Source organism: Antedon bifida, chromosome 5, assembly GCF_963402885.1.
Source record: "Antedon bifida chromosome 5, ecAntBifi1.1, whole genome shotgun sequence".
NCBI lineage: Eukaryota > Metazoa > Echinodermata > Crinoidea > Comatulida > Antedonidae > Antedon > Antedon bifida.
The window spans coordinates 22120665-22140213 of record NC_136230.1 but is presented as its reverse complement, the minus strand read 5'-3'; the positions used below and the strand labels follow the sequence as shown (position 1 = coordinate 22140213).

The window sequence follows — 19549 nt, the reverse complement described above, 5'->3', positions numbered from 1 at the left end:
GTTGTTTTTATTTCTCCTAGATCAAGAAGAGGGAGTAGAAATTCGACAGTGGTGCGAGGTGAATCTCGACTCATGTAGGCATATGAACTCACTTTATTTATAGGTTTTCTCATCAAAGTGGTAAATAAAATTTACTATGTGTAAGAAAACAACAGTACTCTTTGATCCCTCAATTTAAATCTTCAATTTCTTGTAAAAACGGATCTTATTTAATATTGGACGAGAACTTCGTGATAATATCCAAGTTTTTGAGAGAACTGTCGTTTTCTTACAAAAATATCATATCTACAAGTATCAATCACATAAACAGTCACATTTAAATAATCAACATAATATGTATAATAAAACAGGAAAGTGGTTACTCCCACTAAACAGAATATTAGATACGGAAACATTAATTTATTAATTTTAAATATTAAAGGTTACCGACCATAACCTTGACATATATACGGAAGCCGGTTTTCTTACACCTAACAACTTTATTGTACATACATTCATTCAGATTAACAATTTATATTCTGTAACCACCATTAATTAAATATAAAAAATAAACCTAGGCAATAAAATGCATTAATTAAGTTAACCTTTCTAAAACAGTGGCCACCTTTGCTTTCATTAAAGCACAAATGTAAATATTAAAATGCGCACTGTCATGTTCTAATGAGTCAATCTCGTCACTTTTATAGACAATATCACAATTACGTATTCCCGACGAATAAAACGATCTCAATCAAACGTTATTTCAAATAAGCTTAAAGGTGTTTCATTTTGATTCATACAAGGAGAACCAACGAACATTCTAAGGTAACAATTTCATAATGGTTTGTGTTATTATACCTAATGATTTTACTGATGTCAAGTCTACCACAGTAGTAATGTATTTTCTTGTCACCCAACATATTCATAAATAATGTAGGCGCGCTCACTGTACGTTTTCCCTAGTCACAATACATTAGATGCAGTATTAACATACCTGTAGCATAGGCCTAGGCCTACAGGTACATGATACAGTATTAAGTTGTTAACAAAACATTACATCGTTTTGTCCAATACCAATAGGCCTATTACACGTAACACACGAAAGTGTTAATGGTAAAATCTTTGATCGTACAATGATTTTGAACCGCTACGGTCAGATCAGACGAATAGTAAATATCGATCAATCAAACCTCTTAATAGCAATGATGAGTGAAGTTATCGAGTACAATTGTTGATGTCATACAAAACAGTAGCTTGTTTTCGACATACACGAATGTTACACGCACTGCATGATAAAGAATTCGTGGTATAATGATATCGAATTATGTATCCAAGAATCGGAAACATCACCGCGGAAATAGAAGATTAATAAACAATACTTCTTTCTAGTTTCGTTGGTAGCGTATAACACCGTGGCTTTTTTTCTTTCGATTATATAAAACGGCAACAACAATGCCAACGGCCAGAGTTACTAGTAAGATGGACACAACAACAGCTACTGTGGATGAACCTGAATCGGACGGTAAATTCTCTTTAGTGTATTTCAAGCATGGCCCTCCTAAAACATAAACAAATGTTATAGTCGTAAATATTAAATATACTAAATTAAGTTATTAAACTATATTGCAGAAATGTTTAAAGTATTGATTAAATCAATATGAAAATAATTATTTGTTTATGAGGGTCGTCTCTTCTTCGACTGCCATTCACATAATGGTTTTCTCGTATTTTGTGGGTCTGATTTTACAATACAATTGCTTATTTACACCGAAAATTTAAAAAAATATTCCCCAGGAGAGGATCGAACTCTCGACCTCCGCATTACCTAACCAGTAAGGTCGAAGCCAGGTACTGTTTATAAGTACGGCGCGCTAACCGACTGAGCCACTGGGGAACACATAGGCAAGCCTACAAGTAGACAAGATCGTCGTTTACGACTAAGTGCTCAGGCCTGTGCATTGATCTAGAATCACTCTTTATATATAATGATTTATTTCATGAAAAATATTAAGAAAGTTAACAAAGTACGGTTTTTAAGTAGGGTCAACGGAACACATGATATATGTGAATATATATATATATATATAAATTGACCAGCAGATATGATTAATAATTATTTGTTTATGAGGGTGGTCTCTTCTACGACTGCCATTCACATAATGGTTTTCTCGTATTTTGTAGGTCTGATTTTACAACACAATTGCTTATTTGCACCGAAAATAAAAAAAAAATATTCCCCAGGAGAGGATCGAACTCTCGACCTCCGCATTACCTAACCAGTAAGGGCGAAGCCATGTACTGTTTATAAGTACGGCGCGCTAACCGACTGAGCCACTGGGGAACACATAGGCAAGCCTACAAGTAGACAAGATCGTCGTTTACGACTAAGTGCTCAGGCCTGTGCATTGATCTAGAATCACTCTTTATATACAATGATTTATTTCATGAAAAATATTAAGAAAGTTAACAAAGTACGGTTTTTAAGTAGGGTCAACGGAACACATGATATATGTGAATATATATATATAAATTGACCAGCAGATATGATTAATAATTATTTGTTTATGAGGGTGGTCTCTTCTACGACTGCCATTCACATAATGGTTTTCTCGTATTTTTATTATAATTATATTATTATTCTCGAAAATTAAAAAAAAATATTCCCCAGGAGAGGATCGAACTCTCGACCTCCGCATTACCTAACCAGTAAGGGCGAAGCCATGTACTGTTTATAAGTACGGCGCGCTAACCGACTGAGCCACTGGGGAACACATAGGTACGCTTACAAGTAGACAAGGTTCACTCTTAATCCAATGATATATTTCATGAAAATAATTAAGAAACTTAACAAAGTACGGGTTTTAAGTAGGGTCTACGAAACACATAATATAATAAAGTAATAAATGAATACAATTACTTGTTCCATATCCATTATCTGGTACATCATGAGCAAATGGTTGTATTTTGGCATAATATAAAGAGACTTTAAGGCCATCCATCTGGTACTCCACCGAATCACAAGAAAAATAACTTCCAACTTTAGCTGCTGTACCAAAGGTACTTTTAGTATGCTTGTACCATTGCCCTGGTGTAAACAAAACAAATAATGATCAGTAAATTTGTTATGAGTGGGTAAACTGATAATAATAAATAATGATATAAAGGATGTTGATGTGATGCTGAAGAAAATGAATGATGGTGAAGCTGAAAATATGAATGCTGGTGATGATGAAGACGATGAATGCTGGTGATGCTGAAAATATATATAATGAATGATGGTAATGCTGAAGATGTTGAATGATAGTGATACTGAAGAAGATGAATGCTTGTGATGCTAAAGAAGATGAATGCTTGTGATGCTGAAAATAACGAATGATGTTGATGGTGAAAATAACGAATGGTGGTCAATCTGAAGATGATAAATGATGGTGATGCTGAAGATAATAATATGATGATGATAATGAAGATGATAAATGATGACTAGGTAAACACTACAATGGTGATACAGAAGATAACGATTGATGTTAATGCTGAAGATGATGAATGAATTAATGATGGTGATTCTGAAGATGATGAATGCTGGTGATGTTGAAGATGATGAATACTCGTTATGCTGAAGAAGATGATTGACGGTTATGCTGAAGATAATGAATGATGGTGATGCTGACATTAATGAATGATGGTGATGCTGAAAATGATAAATTATTGTGATGCCTAGGATGATAAATAATGATGATGCTGCTGAAGATAACAACATGATGGTGCTGCTGCAGATAATGAAGATGATAAATGATGACTACGTAAACAATACAATGGTGAAATAGAAGAAAACGATTGATGTTAATGCTGAAGATGATGAATGAATGAATGACGGTGATACTGAAGCTAATGAATGATGGTGATGCTGACATTAATAAATGATGGTGATGATGAAGATGATAAATTATTGTGATGCTTAATATGATAAATAATGATGATGCTGCTGAAGATTACAACATGACGGTGATGCTGAAGATAATGAATACTGGTTATGCTGAAATTAATGAATGATGGTGATGCTGAAGATTTAAAATTAGTGTGATGCTTAAGATAATAAATAATGATGATGATGATAATAACATGATGGTGATGCTGAAGATGAAAAATGATGGTGATACAGAAGATAATGATTGATGGTAATGCTGAAGATGAACATGATGGTGATGCTGAAGATGATGAATGATGTTGATACTGAAAATAATAAGTGATGGTGAAAAAGATGAAAGATGCTGATAATAAGGATGAATACTGGGGATGCTGAATATGATGAATGATGGTGATGATAAAGATGATTAAGGCGGTGATGGTGAAGAAGATAAATGATGGTGAAAACTTACAGGGTTACTAAAATACTGTACTAAAATAATAAAGCAGTTAATAATGTTAAAAACCAACCTCCATGTAGTGCAGTTATTGGAAAGTTATCGTCAACAACGTACTGTACTGTTGAGTTTTTAATCCTATATTGCAAATCATCTTTTGCAAAGGCGATTGAGAATTCCCAGTGTTGGACAAAATTATTTGGATCTGGGAAAAACTTCAGCATGAAGTTCGAATCATTTCGGTTGCATTGTGAACCTTCAGCCACGGCCTGGTATGGCACGTCGATTGTAAGATGCTCTTCCTAAAATTGAAAATAAAATACAGATTTCAATGTTGTTCCTATAGGCTAGTCAATCTAGCATTTTGAGTGAAACAAATTGCAAACAGAGATTTTTTTTTTAAATGGTTAAATATGATAAAGTGATTATTTTTTGAGCATCACACCTCTGACACTCATCCCGAAGGTATGCAAATTAGCTTAAATATGCAAATTAGGGTGAAATTACAGGGTTACCATATCTTAAAAACTACTAGTCCGAGAGAGTTGATTTTTTCACTGATCTATTCAAAATGTATATATTTATATTTACTCTAATGAAACATTTTACGAAAAAATGACCGGAAGTACAACATTTGACCTAAAATACAGATTTCAATGTTGTTCCTACAAAAAAAAATATTTAGGCAAAAAAAACTAGTTTGCATAAGTCTGTCCTTGATTCTTCTTGTCTAGTTTTCCCATCGAATCAAATAACAGTCGTTGTACAATGTGATCTTAGATAAATACAACATGACAGTTTTAGTAACTAGTGCAGATATTCACCACAAACTCATTCAAACTGACAAACTCGGATTTTGAGAAAGATGTATTGTCCCCATGAAAAGAATTACTCTTAAACAATTTTTGGTTTACTATTCCATTTTTATGTAACAGTAATTATCGACTTTGACCAAAATTTGTTCGAAAAAAATGTATTTACCTGAAAAAAAACAATATATAATAATTTAAAGCAAAAAATAGACAAATTAGCTGCCAGCCAATGGGTTTTGATTTAATTTAACCATTTAATTTGTCATTTTAGAAGTGAAAACAATATTTGTTTCAGTTTTTTTCTATGGAAGTGATTAACTTTGAACTACAAAATAACTTATTCAAAGCCTGATTTAATTAACCTTTGCATGTTTTTGCTATAATTAATTAAGAGCATTACAAATTATAGACATTGCTACTGATAACTGAAAGTTGTAATGTAAGGCAATTATACTCACAGTTTCATCCATGTTCGTATATGGAATGGTTAATCTAGCCCCGAAAGTGATTTTAATACACTGCTGAAAATTCCATTCTCTTTGAATAGGTACAACACCAGGAATAGTATTGGTAGCTTTAGCTAATATAGTGTTTTCTAAAGTTACTGCAAGAATTAAACATAACATCTTTTAGCAATAATGTTTTTGGTTTTTTAAAACATTGCTCAAGCACAATAAATGAAGTATAACAATATATAAATGAAATATGAAAAGTTGTCACACGAACAATTGAACCAAAGTAGTTTCTCACAGCAAGCTTTAAAGTTCTCCTTTTTGTTTGGCTACATAGGAAGCTAAGGCCAGATTATACTAGAACAATAACAAACGACGATAACATAGTTTTTTTGTTCTTACTGATCATTACGTCATTTGATTACACCTGTGTTATTATCATGGTGCTGAATTTAGCTTGACTACAAAATGGTAATTAATTATGTAATTAAGTATATAGAATACTTTGACATAAGAAGAATGTACGTATTGCTTGTGGATAGAATATATATAAAGTATATCAGGATAGACCACCATACATTTTGTTTACACTTATGAATCGGATATAGCCTTCAGTGATTCATCGTAGTCAAATACCGTACACATTATTGCCTTATTCATAGCTCACCTATTTCACATTTGTAAGTAGGCATAATGAATAATGATTGATTCCCACTAGAGACGCAACGCAAATATGTACTTGCACAAAGTAAGTTAGTATGTGTTTCGTCTCTAGTGGAAACCACACTTGAAAGATGTTACAACATCAAACATTTATATCACCATTAAAACGATGATTTTTGTATACAAATATTACATAGTTTAAAAAGGAAATTGAATATTCCAATATTTTAACGTCATATTACACATTATTTATAACAAGTTTTTATTAAATGTGATTTTGCAATATAAAGATAATACCTGTAGGCCTACATTGTTATAATTCATGTTACTGACATTGCATTCGCCCTAACTTTAAAAATAATTCCAATATTACAAATCACGGAATTTGGGTCGATTATGAAAAATAACAGGGCCATATACATGGCTGTAGTCGCGTGCTCAAGTTAGTGTTTACCAACCAACCGACCGACATAGTGAGCTGTAGAGTCGCGTTGCACGCCACTAAAAATAAACCTAAATATACCGTATCTTTTAAGGTTTAGTAATATAGAGTAGGCCTATAAGAAAATGTCATTGAGTTATCTATACCTTATTAAACCAAACCACGACATAATTGTAGTAGTAGTGAAAGATAGGACGAACGAGTTCGGATCTGGCTTTAAGCCAAGTGCATAATAAAACGTGGTTTTTTTTAATTAAAAGCTTCCTCACCAAAGTACTGTGTTGAAATGTCAGGTGGTATCAACAATACAGATATCAGACATGTTGTATCCTTTGACTAATTTACGTTAATAAAGAAATCCGTCCGGTATGATGACGTCGGCCAATTATAATTATCAAGACATCTAATTTAACCATTTGGCCTATTATAGTTTAAGTAAGCCAACATTTATTTTACAATTTTTATTATTACAAAGTATTATTATAAATTGATGTGATTTAGTGAGTGAACACAGTAGGAAGGTTGCCATTTCCGCCATTTGAAAAGATCTCTCAATTCATATTTATTGTTTTCATTGTTATATATTTATTTTTATAATTATTATGTTTTATCAGTGGGCAGCCAAAACCATTGAATACGCAAAACCAGTATGACATGATATTCTTTCCAGTTAAATGCCATATAGTCCATAAATAAAACGTGCATTATACGATAACACTATGTAATCCAGACTTTATTAATTCTGATAAATTTAAGGATTATATTATTTAGAAATAATGAGCCTAACTTTGCCTTACGAAACAGGAATTACTTGGGTCCTAAAAGGATACATGTAGGCATGAAAGAGTGTAGAAAAGAATTGTGATTGGATGACTAGTTACCACAATAAAAATAACGATGTTTGTTGCGCGTATGATACCGTGAATAACGCAAGGCTCTACGTGACTCAAGGTTTACGTTTGTGTTCAATTAGTACCTTATATAATTAACCTTATAATTATAATATTGTACTGAGAGATATGGATTATTTTCAATTCAAGTATTAATTTATGTATAGTATTGTTAGATAAAGATTATACCCTATTCAATTTGTTTAAAATAATATATAAACATAAAGACAAATAATCTATGTATTATATCAACAATTTTTTTCTTGCTTAAGTTGATATTGGAAATTAAGATTCAAACAATTGAATGAGCTTACCAAGAAGTAAGAAAAGCAGTAGCATGATTCCTTCGGTAGATCCCAACATTGTAAACGTCTGCCAGCAGTTTAACACACAGGAAGAAATCGTTTTGAAGCAAACTAGGCTATCCCTAACCATACTGCCTAAGGATGTACACAATAATTAGTCATTTGTTAATTTAGTTTCTCGGAAGAGGAAAGACGAAAATAGACAGAACGTCACGGTTAATTCTATATGTCATTTCTATTAATTAGGCATACTAAGGCATTATATGGTCAATAGGCCCACAACCATTTTATCATTTTCTCTAATTTTAAACCTACTAAATTCATTTTAGTAGGAAAGATCGAGTGTTGATGTATTCAGATATTGAAAGCCATTCGAATGGTTGACTAAATCGTGATTTTGAAAATAAGGTGTCGAGTGGATTCGGTGACATTGTGTATATCAATGTTGTTTATGAAGTAAATTGTAGGCCTACTGTATACAATACATTGTTTTAACAGCAAGGCATTTATCACGAAATACCAGTTATCTATGCAAGAATTACTTGATATATTCTTATATTTATTTAATTTTAATTTGAGTAATATAAAGCTCACGAAATGCATAATAATTGACGGCAAAGTCGACTTGGGAAGAACGGGAGTAAACGATTCAAAAACTGTTCAGGAAAACACAAGGATTACTTTTCAACAAAATGGCACAAATGTTTATTGAAGTTCAGTTCTATAGTACTAAGTACGAATAGAAGAGAGCTGTTTGAACTGACAAGCCAGTTGAAATAGTAGTCGGCTTTATCAACATGATAAGCTTTAACGTTAACTTTGCAGTGTTCGTAGAACAACCTATCAAACCTGTCAAACAAGCAACGCATCCAACAACCAATCAAAATTCACAGTGAAAAACCCGTAAACACAAAATATTTCGTAAACATGTATCAATGCGTTGAAGAATTACAGAATGTTAAAAAGGGATACAAAGGTATAGGCCTAAAGGATTAATTCTGATGAGATATTTGTTTATAAAAATAATGCGAAAGAATATAACTCAAATCCATCCTCTTCCACGTTTTGCATATCCTATTAAATTAGGCTATACTAATATTTTTTTTTTTTTTTTTTTTTTTTTATGTCTTTAGGCAATGTGGCCAAGGATTACCAATAGTGAATTAATCACTGTCCTATCAGATAGGTGGTAATCCCCTGATACAGGGGCTATTTTGTGAACCAGTTCACCGGGGTAACCCCCTACTCTTTTCGAATAATGAACTGGGTTCTTTAAAGTGCACACAGGTTATAACTGTGTACACTGGACCTACGGTTTATAGTCCTTATCCGAGAAGACTTGTTCCACCACCAGAACTAGGAGCGAGTCGGCCTCGAACCCTTGCCGATGTTGTTGGCTCTTTAGGTACGGTAAACGGCGCCCCTGCCTTAACCGCTCAGCCATTTGACTCGCTCAAAGACTGAATTCAACAATTGTGTGTTTAGCCGTCAATTACCACCTTATAATTACAAATAATAAGCAACGAAAGGATATATTATATTATGAATATAATATTTATTAAATACTGGATATCAAGCACATGCAGAATCATCAACAAAATACTTTATAATTTAAAAATGTCTTTACATTTGATAATACATTACAAGTCTAAATTAAGTTGGATTAGGGCGATATAATCGGAACACTGTAAACAGTACTGAATTAAGTGACACTTCCAAGCAGTAGATGCTGAAAGAGTTAGAAAGAAAGAAATTCCGATGTCTGCCAAACCATCGAAGGCATCTCAATGATACGTTTATGTTCATAATGCACCGTAACAGACGTTATTTTTTTGTATATGAACATAAATGAATTTATACTGCCATTGTTACTAGGCTGCTATTGGCTAATTTAAGATCTTATGTTCTGCTTTGTATAGATTCGGAATTATTTATTTTGTCAGGGCGTACTCGACTCATCCATAATCGGTCACTCTCAGACGTTTGATTTCTGTATCAAATTTATCATATGCGAAGGCTCTTTGACGTACTAAAAAGTGATAAGAATAAAACTACTTCTACATACTGTAGCCTAGTCAAGTTTCGTCGGCCTATACATTATGTTTTATCAATATAATATTTATTTTTAATTAGTTATTTAAAACAACGTCAGGCCTAGTAGTAGGACTATTAAATTGTTTTTGTTTAAATATTAGTAACCAGGCCTATTTATACGGAAAGTTTTTTTGTCGATTTGTCTACCTAGCGTAAACAACAGTATAGGGCTTCAACTCATAAATTTTAATTGTTTATGTTCGCAATGTTGAGATGTTAGGCATAATCGATGGTACCTATGAATAGAAAGTAATTGTTGTTGTCACGATTGGCTGGTTATATGAATCGAGCTTTGCTTCTGCTGTTAATTTATTATAAGATATTATGAAATGTAAATGATCCAACGATGGTTCTTTTATTCTTCGACATTTTACGAGTTTTGAGCATAGGGCTTAATAAAAAGTATACTGTCTAAGTGTAATTCTATTTTAAATTGAGGCAGACTATTATATTTTACTTTAGCAATACACAAACTTGATATTTACACAATTTATGTAGTTTTATGGTTAAAAACAATATAATCAATGTACCAGCAAATGTCATTATAGAATTACTAGTACGATAGGTTGCCTCCATCACGGATGATCGGATCCCTGCAGATGCATTTTCTATAGCATTTTTATGAAGAATTTAAATTAAAGGATTCTACTGACATAACAATTATAACAAGGCAAAATTACGATTTGGACATGAATATGCCTAAACTGTAAACATTAAAAAAACATTATGAAACTGTTAAATTAAGGGAAAGAAAGACAAATGTGTTGAGGTGGAGGGAGCGGAGGGCGTGGAGTTTGGGGAGAGAGAAAATAAGGAAACTCAAAACCGCACAGTGATGGACTGAATTAGTTGATACTTGGGAGCAGTAAAGATGATGGGAAAATGTGAGAGTAAGCAGCAAAATTCCAATTTCTAGCAAACATAGGTTTATATCCATGTTGTAACAAACGTTATTGTTACCCATACTGTATAAATGAATCGATAGTGCCATTGTTTTTGCGAGATTGGAGTGTATGAACTTGCTGTTTAGCCATTGGCCATCGTAAGATATTTGGAAATTCCCTTTATCGTATACAGTATAGACTCAGAATTATTTATGCTGATCAGGGCGTTGCTCAAAATACGTTTGATTTTGTGTATCAAATTCTATAATCAACGGCTCTTTGAAAGACTACCAAAAAGCGGAAAGAATAACATTACTTTAGGTCTCATTTTGACGCAATACATATGTTATGTGTTATTACCATAATAATTATGTATTATTATTATTTAACGTCTGGGCTTAGTAATAGGCCTATTACGTTTTTTAAAGTATTAGAAACCAGGCATATTTATACAAGAAATGATTTATACCTAACTTAAACATAACAGTAAGTCTTCAACTCAGAATTTAATTCCACTTTTATTTCGATAAAAAAAATTCCTCATCTCTTTACATATATATTTCCTCTAAACATTTTCTCTAAAACGTTTCATTTTGATAATACATATTTTCTGCTACAGTAACATCATTGTTTGCTGTTATATGTTTTCTCCTCACATATTTCTTATAAGGTATTATTCCTCTGTTTTTACATATTCTCTTTAACTTATTTTTCCATTAACAAACACATTTTTCTTATTAACATTTTTCAATTGTTATAAGCTGTTATTATCCCTGCTTTTGACATAACTTTACGATAAGTTGTACTCTGTACAATTGGTAAAATGTTTTGTCATAATTATTCCCACTTATTGTTCATTTTATTAATTTTTTTTTATTAGTTACTTGGATGTAGAGTATCTAATTTGTATTTGTAAATTAGTGTGAGAAGAAGGGGATTTGCTGAAGTGAACTTCAAAACCTTAAAAATTTGGGTCTAAACCATAGAAAAGCAATTCATTTACTGACATTCTTTCTGTTTCTGAAAAAGAAATAAAAACCTGTTGATCTTGCAGTAGGAAAAGATACAAATGTGGTGGCAACAGGTCGGGTAGCAACATATAGCATTAAGATTAAGCTTTTTCATAACAATTTAATGTTATTCTATAAACAGATTTATCTACTTTAAAGCCACTACATTTTTGGTCAAAAACACAATTCATATCGCATCTGATATTATTTTATCATTATTGCTTTCTTTGAAGTCAATCATTGTTTTCTGCAATGTCTTAAAAATAGTAACATCTATCTCTTACGTAATTAGTGGCGTAAGTATTTACAAGAATAAAACAGTTGTCTTCTACTTTAATTTTTAGATCAAAAACCTACAATTAATATCTTTATTATATTGTTTTGTTACGCTGTGTTTTAATATTATTATATGTCGATACTCTTCTACTATGTGGAGATCCAAAGCAGTTGTAGGATTTTATCATTCGTCAAATGTGATTAAGGATGATATCTGCTATGTTGTCTTTTACCTACCCATTTAGAAATACAAATTTCTTTTTGTTTTTTATCAACCCTCTAACATTTACTGATAAAATGTGTATTTTAGTATCATTTTATTAGTATTATGCACTACTTTCATTTTTTATAAATCTAGTTAAATAAAAGTATAAATTAATTATAACTAGAATAATAATTGTAGAGGTCTTATTGCACTACAATATAATCGTACAAGAAGATTAACACTTCTTGGTAATTTTCTTTAAGTTGTTCACAATGTTCAATATTATTAATAATACCAATGTTAATGTAAAATAATCTTGAAGATCTTATGTAATTTACTATTTTTTTCAAAATTATTGATAAGAATAACATCAGGCCTAACTTAAGGTTAGAATCATGTGACCTACAAAAACGTAATGTAACTATAGGTTATTTAGTCTTTAAAAGATCATGATATATAATATTGTCAAGGAATACGCCTAGGTAGTTATAAAAGTAGATGTAAGTTAGTTAGATAAGCAAAATATCACAGCATCATATAGTGAAGAGTGATCGAAAAATAAACATTTTTTCATTAAGTAACTGTTCAGAATGTTTGCCCTACTCTGACGTAATGTGTACTTTATACTAAGTACAATGAGAATACAATATGGAGGTCGTGGGTTCGAGTCCCACGAGAGAATTACTCGTATTCGTATTCACAATGTCAGAGTATGCCAAAACATCTGACACATTACTCAACACACAGTGGTTGAAAACAATAATGATGTTTTGTTGCTAAACAATCAATATTTTATAAATTATTAATTTTCTATTGCATTTTGTTGCTATGTGTGTTGTTTGTTGTGATGTTGCAATAAACGTTACTGTTATCATATGATAACATTGATCGATTTTGCCAATGGTGCATTTTATATTCTCTGAGTTTTGTGCTTTGTATGAAGTTGCTGCTTAGCAATTGGTTGGAAATTCCCTTCTTTGTATCGACTCAGAATAATTTATTCTGTTGTTCAGGGCGTTGCTCATATTCTGTAAATCTTTCTAACCAAACAGACGCATACTTTGATGTGGGTCTTTGAAAGCTACAAAAACCGGTAAGAATAATTACTTCTACTGTACCTTGTTAAAATATTAGGCCTTCTTCGAGCCTTCTACTATACTATGTATAATAATTGTTTTAATTGTTTTACCTACCGACCCTACAGCTCACTATGCCGGTTGTTCGGATGGTCGGTCGGTCGGTAAACACTAACTCAAATTTGAGCACGCGACTGCAGCCATGTATATGGCCTTGTGTTATAATATTTTAGTTGTAGTATTGGAGTTTTTTTTAATAATTGAAACCATCATTTATATTCATGTCTTTTGTTTATGTTCAGTGTTTCATTGAACGTTACTGTTAAGTCTATTTAATATTATACATTAATTGTTAAACTACTATTGATGATTCATGTTAATCGATCGTAAATATCACTTTTGTTCATGATGTCGATCACATTTTCCACCCATATTATATATTTTAAGTGAAACAAAAAACTGTAAACCTCACGATATATTGAAATAAGTAATGAGTTAGAAAAAAAAAATGAGGAAAATAAGTGAGAATAAGGATTAACCCGAAATCTTCTGTTTGATTCAGATACTCTACTATTAACATAGCTAATTCTATTCTTTATCATTATGTTTACTAAGCTTATACATCATGTTTTAATACTATAATTAGTATATATTTATATAGTTATAATTAATTATTTAGAACAACGTCAGGCTTAGTATTAGGGTTATTCAAGTTGTTTTTTTGTTGTTTTTTTCTTAGTAATCTGGCCAATTTATACGGAAAAGGAAATTATTTGTGTTGATTGTGTACAATCCTTGTAAACAATGATGTAAAGCTTCAACTCCGAATTAAATGTTAATGGTTTATGTTTACAATGTTGAGATGATGGTACCTATGTTAATGGAAAGTTGTTTTTATTTTTGGCTTGTTGGATGAGTCGATATTTGCTTCTTCTGTTTTACTCTTATTATTATGATTATGATAAAAGGTCTCTAGAAATGTAAATGATCACCATCATGTTGAACATCACAATGTCAATGTTTTACGAGGTTTGATTGAATGAAGTTTCTTTTGCTGTTTAGCCATTGGTTTATTATAAAATTATTAGAAATTCCAATATTTGTATATAGACACAGAACATCCTCATTTTAACGACGTTTTATATTTTTTTTAATCGAATTTGATATTTGAATGCTCTTTGGTACAAAAAAAGTACAAAAAAGAATACAATTACTTCAACATAGTTTGTCGGGTTATAATAATAGGCTTTCTATAGGCCTGCGCACATTATGTTTACTTATGATTTTCGAAAATCTCGATTTTATCCTTAAAATGCACTGATATAATTATTATTATATATAATTATATCATTCATGTTAATTAAAATTGCCTGAAACGTACTCAAATTTAGTCAGAGGGACACTTATCTTATAAGTGGATATTGGAAATAAAGATTGAATGAACAAAAACTGAATGAGCAAAACAAGTAAACAAGATCTGCCAACAGTATAACACACTTTACACCAAAGGAAGAATATTTTAGACCACGTCACATTTAAATCATTTCTATTCTGGATGTGAAAATTTAGTAACGTAACCTGAGAGGGTCAGTAGCCTAATATGCAATTTGATTATTTACTTCTAGACCTACTACATTTTTGTTTTACTTCTTATAGGCCTATGAATTTTCATTTTAGGTCTAACGAATTACATTTAATAAATAAGGTTTAAATAAAATAAGTGGACTTTTAATTATTTTAAATGTAAGAATACTATTGTCACGCCTAAATTGAACGTAAATGTATGGCTGCAGGAGAACGCAAATAAAAGTATATAGATATATATTACCCTTTTGTTAAACTTTGAATACCCGTCACTTAGGACTGTGACAACTTTTATACAATTTTACTAATAATTACTAGTAATACACAGTACTTTTATACAATTTATAATAATTTGTAGGCATATTATGGTCAAATGATGTAAACAATCCTGTTTAATCACCTAATTTCAATCTTAATTCTATTAAGATTGGTTGCATTTATATCGCCGATTGATCGGATTCTTGCATATTTACGTTGTTATAGCATTTTTTTTCTATAAATATATGAAATTAAATGTTTTTCATAAAAAGGCAAAATTACGATTTGGACATGAACATGACTAAAGTGTTAATTTTGCAGTCCTTGGCAGCCAGGATTGAATTGAAATATGTAATTTATACTGGGCGACATATCAGTCAAAGACTGGTCTCGCAGAGGGACCAGTTATGATCAGTGGCTGTGATGTACTAGTACACTGGGGTAACCCTCTACTCGTCTACGGTTTAAAGTCCTTATCCGAGAAGACTCGTTCTACCACCAGAACCATGGAGTGAGTGAGCCTCGAACGCTTGCCGATGTTATGGCTACGTAATTACGGTTCCACTGTCTTAACCGCTCGGCCACCCACTCACTCACTCACACGGAGGAGTATAGCTGTATGAAACTCAGAACCGCACAGTGATGGAAGCAGTAAATATTGGGAAAATGTGGGAGTAAGAAAATTCCGATTTCTAGAAAACTACTGAATGTATCATACGTTTATGTCGATAAAGTTGTAATAGTAAACACTATTGTTATTCTATGAACATAGATTAAATCGATAGCGCCATTGTTTAGTTTTTTATATTCACCGAGTTTCTTCGAATTTTCAGCTATTATATAAGTTGCTGTTTAACCATTGGCTATTGTAAGATCTTTGGAAATTCCATTCTTCGTATAAGCTCAGAATAATCTATTCTGTTCAGGGCGTAATAATTATTCCGTCACTCTTTCTAAACAGACAGACGCAAAATGTAATATGGGTCTTTGAAGGCTTCCATAAGCGGTAAGAATAACCTTTACTTCTAAGTTGTTAGAAAATATAATGCCTATAGTGCCTCTGTTGATAGTAAATTGATGAATTCATTATTGAAGAAATTTTGAGTTTGCTTCTGCTCTTAATTTTTTTTATGGACAAGTTGCCAGAATTATTATTTATTCTGATCTGGGATTACCAGACTCAAGTTAAAATTCGATTTCTAGTAATTTAGGAGAGATGTTGTTGAATGAAACAGCCTACAGTGAAATGCAATATGTTTTAACTTTGCTTGTATTTGTAGTGCTCTTATTATTTATTGAGCAAATTTGTTCCTTCTTCCTCCCAGAATATAATATGTTTAAAATGAAAAAAAAACCACGGTATACTGAAATTATTAATAAATTAGAAAAGAAAATATGTGAGAATAACTGAAGTCACCCATGCAAGTTAACTTGCAAGACAGTGTATAGATTGTGGTCTCACATAGGCTTATACTTTCGTTTAAATATTATTATTATCGTTTTTTGCGGTACACCACGTATAGTAGTTCTGAAAAGAAATGTTGGAACATTGGTAAATAAAGACTTGATGTCAAAGCTGACCAGCTTGTCCATTGGTCACAGGTAAACGTCCTTGATGATTTCCACGAAATGCTGAGAATTCGTTACATGATGACCTGTGTATTTTTTGTTAAATAATCCATTAAGTGTGGTTGGAAGTTTCCGGTTACTATATTTGTGCATGAACAAAGCAGTCTTTGGAAGTTAAGGTTTTTAATTTGTAGAAAAGGAGTTTGGAATATATGAGGTGTTGGGAATGGGTACAGCTGCGGACTGCCTTTTTTGGTAATATTGAATAGTGTATCAAGCCTTGTCGTTTCTGTGCAAGTCCATGGGCAAAGAGCTTGTATTAGTGTTTATAATTTGTGACAGCTCAAGCAATTTTACATTAGAAGAAGGAGGGAGATGGACAGAAAAAATAATGAAGCTCAAAACCGCACAGTGATGGAAGCAGTAAATATTGTGAAAATGTGAGAATAAGAACATTCTGATTTTTAGAAAACTACTGAATGTATCTTATGTTCATGTCGATAAAGTTGCAATAGTAAACGCTATTGTTATTCTATGAACATAGATTAAATCGATAGTGCCATTGTTTAGTTGTTTATATTCAACATTGCTTGTATTTGTAGTGCTCTTAACATTTTATTGAGCACATTTCTTCCTTCTTCCACCCAGATTATATTATGTTTTAAATTAAACAAAGGAACTATTAACCCCACTGTATACTGAAATGATTTATAAGTTAGAAAAGAAAAAGATGAAGAAAAACTGTGAGAATAAAACTCAAGCAAGTTAACTTTATGTTTGACATGTTTGATGATAATGGAAAAATATATTCGCTAAATGATCTACAAAAAAGCAAGGGGTTTAAAATACATTTTATGGATTATTTTAGAATAGTTACGTCTATTCCTAAAAAATGGAAAGATATAGAACAGCAAAATACATATGATAATACTCGTGAAAACAGTAAATTTAAAACAACTGTCATCTAGTATATAGACAAACTATAGAAAAGGAAATGAAAATTAGTATACCTATAGGTATGCAAAAATGGGAAGAAACTTACAATTAAAGTTGAATGGGAAACTGTATTCATGAGATTGCATAAATTGTAAATTAAAGGATTTCCAGTTCAAATTTCTTTATAGAAGAATAGAAACAAAAAGTTTCCTCTATAAAATACACAAAATAGATTCACCTACATGTCACTTTTGCAACAAAGAAATTTAAACCTTGACACATTTATTTTTGGATTGTGAAAAAGTTGAATTGTTCTGGAAGTCCTTTAAAAGCTTTGTAAAAAGAAACATTGAATACGATTTAATTGTAAACAATGTTAATATATGTTTTGGTATCGAAAAATGTCATAATTTCGATGCATTAAATACACTAATTTTGATTGCTAAAAGATTTATATCCAACTGTAACATTTCAGAAGAACAACTGTATTTTAACAAATTTAAAGTCATTGTTAAAAGAAATATTGAAATAGAAAAATATATTGCTTTTGAAAATGTTAATATGCATGCATATAACCTAGAATGGAAACATTTAAACTACACTGTATAGTCTGCCATTTAACTACTCATGATTTGTATACATTTTTGCTTGATTGTTTTTTGTTTTTGTTTTTTGGGGTTTCTTGTTGAGAACCATTTCTGTTTGTTTTTGTCTTGTTGCCACTGCTGGTGACGTGTTGTGTTTTTGGAAATGAAATAATAATAATAATAATAAAAAGTTAACTTGCAAGACAGGGTATATAATACTGGTCTCACATATAGAGTTGAGGGTGTTGTAATGTTGCGATTTTTTGTTAATATTAAAATGTGGTTGGAAGCTTCCGGTTACTAGGCAATAATGCAGTTTCGTGGCTTAAGACTCAGTGTATGAATTTAATTTATGTAAGACATTGTGAAAAATTAGATAATTTATAGAACTTTTTTATTAATATTCTTAAGGAAAAGAACATTTTTCGTGTGGTTATAGCTATGCACAGGTATCATTGCGACATGTTATAAATGCAGAGATAAACGTAATTGCAGTTTTCTATAAACATAAACTAATCGATGGTTGCCTGGTAATTTATATTACTTCCACATCATATTTGTGACGCGGTAAAGGAGTTTGGACATGGGCCAAATCAATATGTTTTTTATATTAAAATAATAAAAATGCACTTAAGCGGAATTGGTTAATAGGCTAGGCCTACCTATATTGTCGGCTGGTATGTCGTTTATATGAATGTCGTGTATATTTTTTGTTAAAAGCAAACTTTGAAACTTTCATCTTGATAATATGATGAATGAAACAACAACAACAAATATGTTGCCATTTTTTCTAAAGACATTTAAAGGACCAAATTCAAGATGGCCGCCAACATTCAAATAAACCCTATTTCAAATCGACCTCAAATCAGAATATCATCAATAACACAAATTATAAATGTGGAACAAGTCCGTTTTGATGGATTACCCATTATACAATTTTAACTATGTAAAGCGATCGGTCATCTTAGATTTCCATATGGACGCCACTAAAAATTAAGTTGTTTCAATAGTTATTTTAAATATGTGTGCATAAATTGTTGTTTGTACAAAAAGTTCTAAAATAATCACTTCTCATAGAATTGTCTAAATATAAGGTTGTCTAAAGTTGTACGTCAATGTTCTCTATATAATAGATATATAATACCACCCCACTATGGCCCTTAAAT

At 31.4% G+C, this 19549-nt stretch overlaps 1 protein-coding gene and 3 non-coding genes across 4 annotated transcripts; all 4 read right to left on the bottom strand.

Moving 5' to 3' along the window:
- Positions 1 to 1127: 1127 nt before the first annotated feature.
- LOC144843012 (lysosome-associated membrane glycoprotein 2-like) lies at positions 1128 to 7962 on the bottom strand. The gene is made up of 5 exons (XM_078699653.1): positions 7914 to 7962; positions 5611 to 5756; positions 4414 to 4642; positions 2897 to 3064; positions 1128 to 1537 (listed from the first exon to the last, which is right to left on the bottom strand). The coding sequence occupies exons 1-5, from the start codon at positions 7960 to 7962 to the stop codon at positions 1365 to 1367; spliced, it is 765 nt and encodes a 254-aa protein (XP_078555779.1). The 3' UTR covers positions 1128 to 1364.
- On the bottom strand, positions 1766 to 1873 carry Trnai-uau (transfer RNA isoleucine (anticodon UAU)). The gene is made up of 2 exons: positions 1836 to 1873; positions 1766 to 1801 (listed from the first exon to the last, which is right to left on the bottom strand). It is a non-coding gene; the product is annotated as a tRNA-Ile (tRNA).
- Trnai-uau (transfer RNA isoleucine (anticodon UAU)) lies at positions 2213 to 2320 on the bottom strand. The gene is made up of 2 exons: positions 2283 to 2320; positions 2213 to 2248 (listed from the first exon to the last, which is right to left on the bottom strand). It is a non-coding gene; the product is annotated as a tRNA-Ile (tRNA).
- Positions 2640 to 2747, bottom strand: Trnai-uau (transfer RNA isoleucine (anticodon UAU)). The gene is made up of 2 exons: positions 2710 to 2747; positions 2640 to 2675 (listed from the first exon to the last, which is right to left on the bottom strand). It is a non-coding gene; the product is annotated as a tRNA-Ile (tRNA).
- Positions 7963 to 19549: the final 11587 nt, after the last annotated feature.

Excerpts from the sequence above, each read along its gene's own strand:
- LOC144843012 (XM_078699653.1), bottom strand. The coding sequence starts at position 7,962 with ATGTTGGGATCTACCGAAGGAATCATGCTACTGCTTTTCTTACTTCTT. Across the intron at positions 5,757-7,913 it reads ACTGCTTTTCTTACTTCTTG|TAACTTTAGAAAACACTATA; the intron begins GTAAGCTCATTC and ends TAATTCTTGCAG. Across the intron at positions 1,538-2,896 it reads AGATAATGGATATGGAACAA|GAGGGCCATGCTTGAAATAC; the intron begins GTAATTGTATTC and ends TTTATGTTTTAG.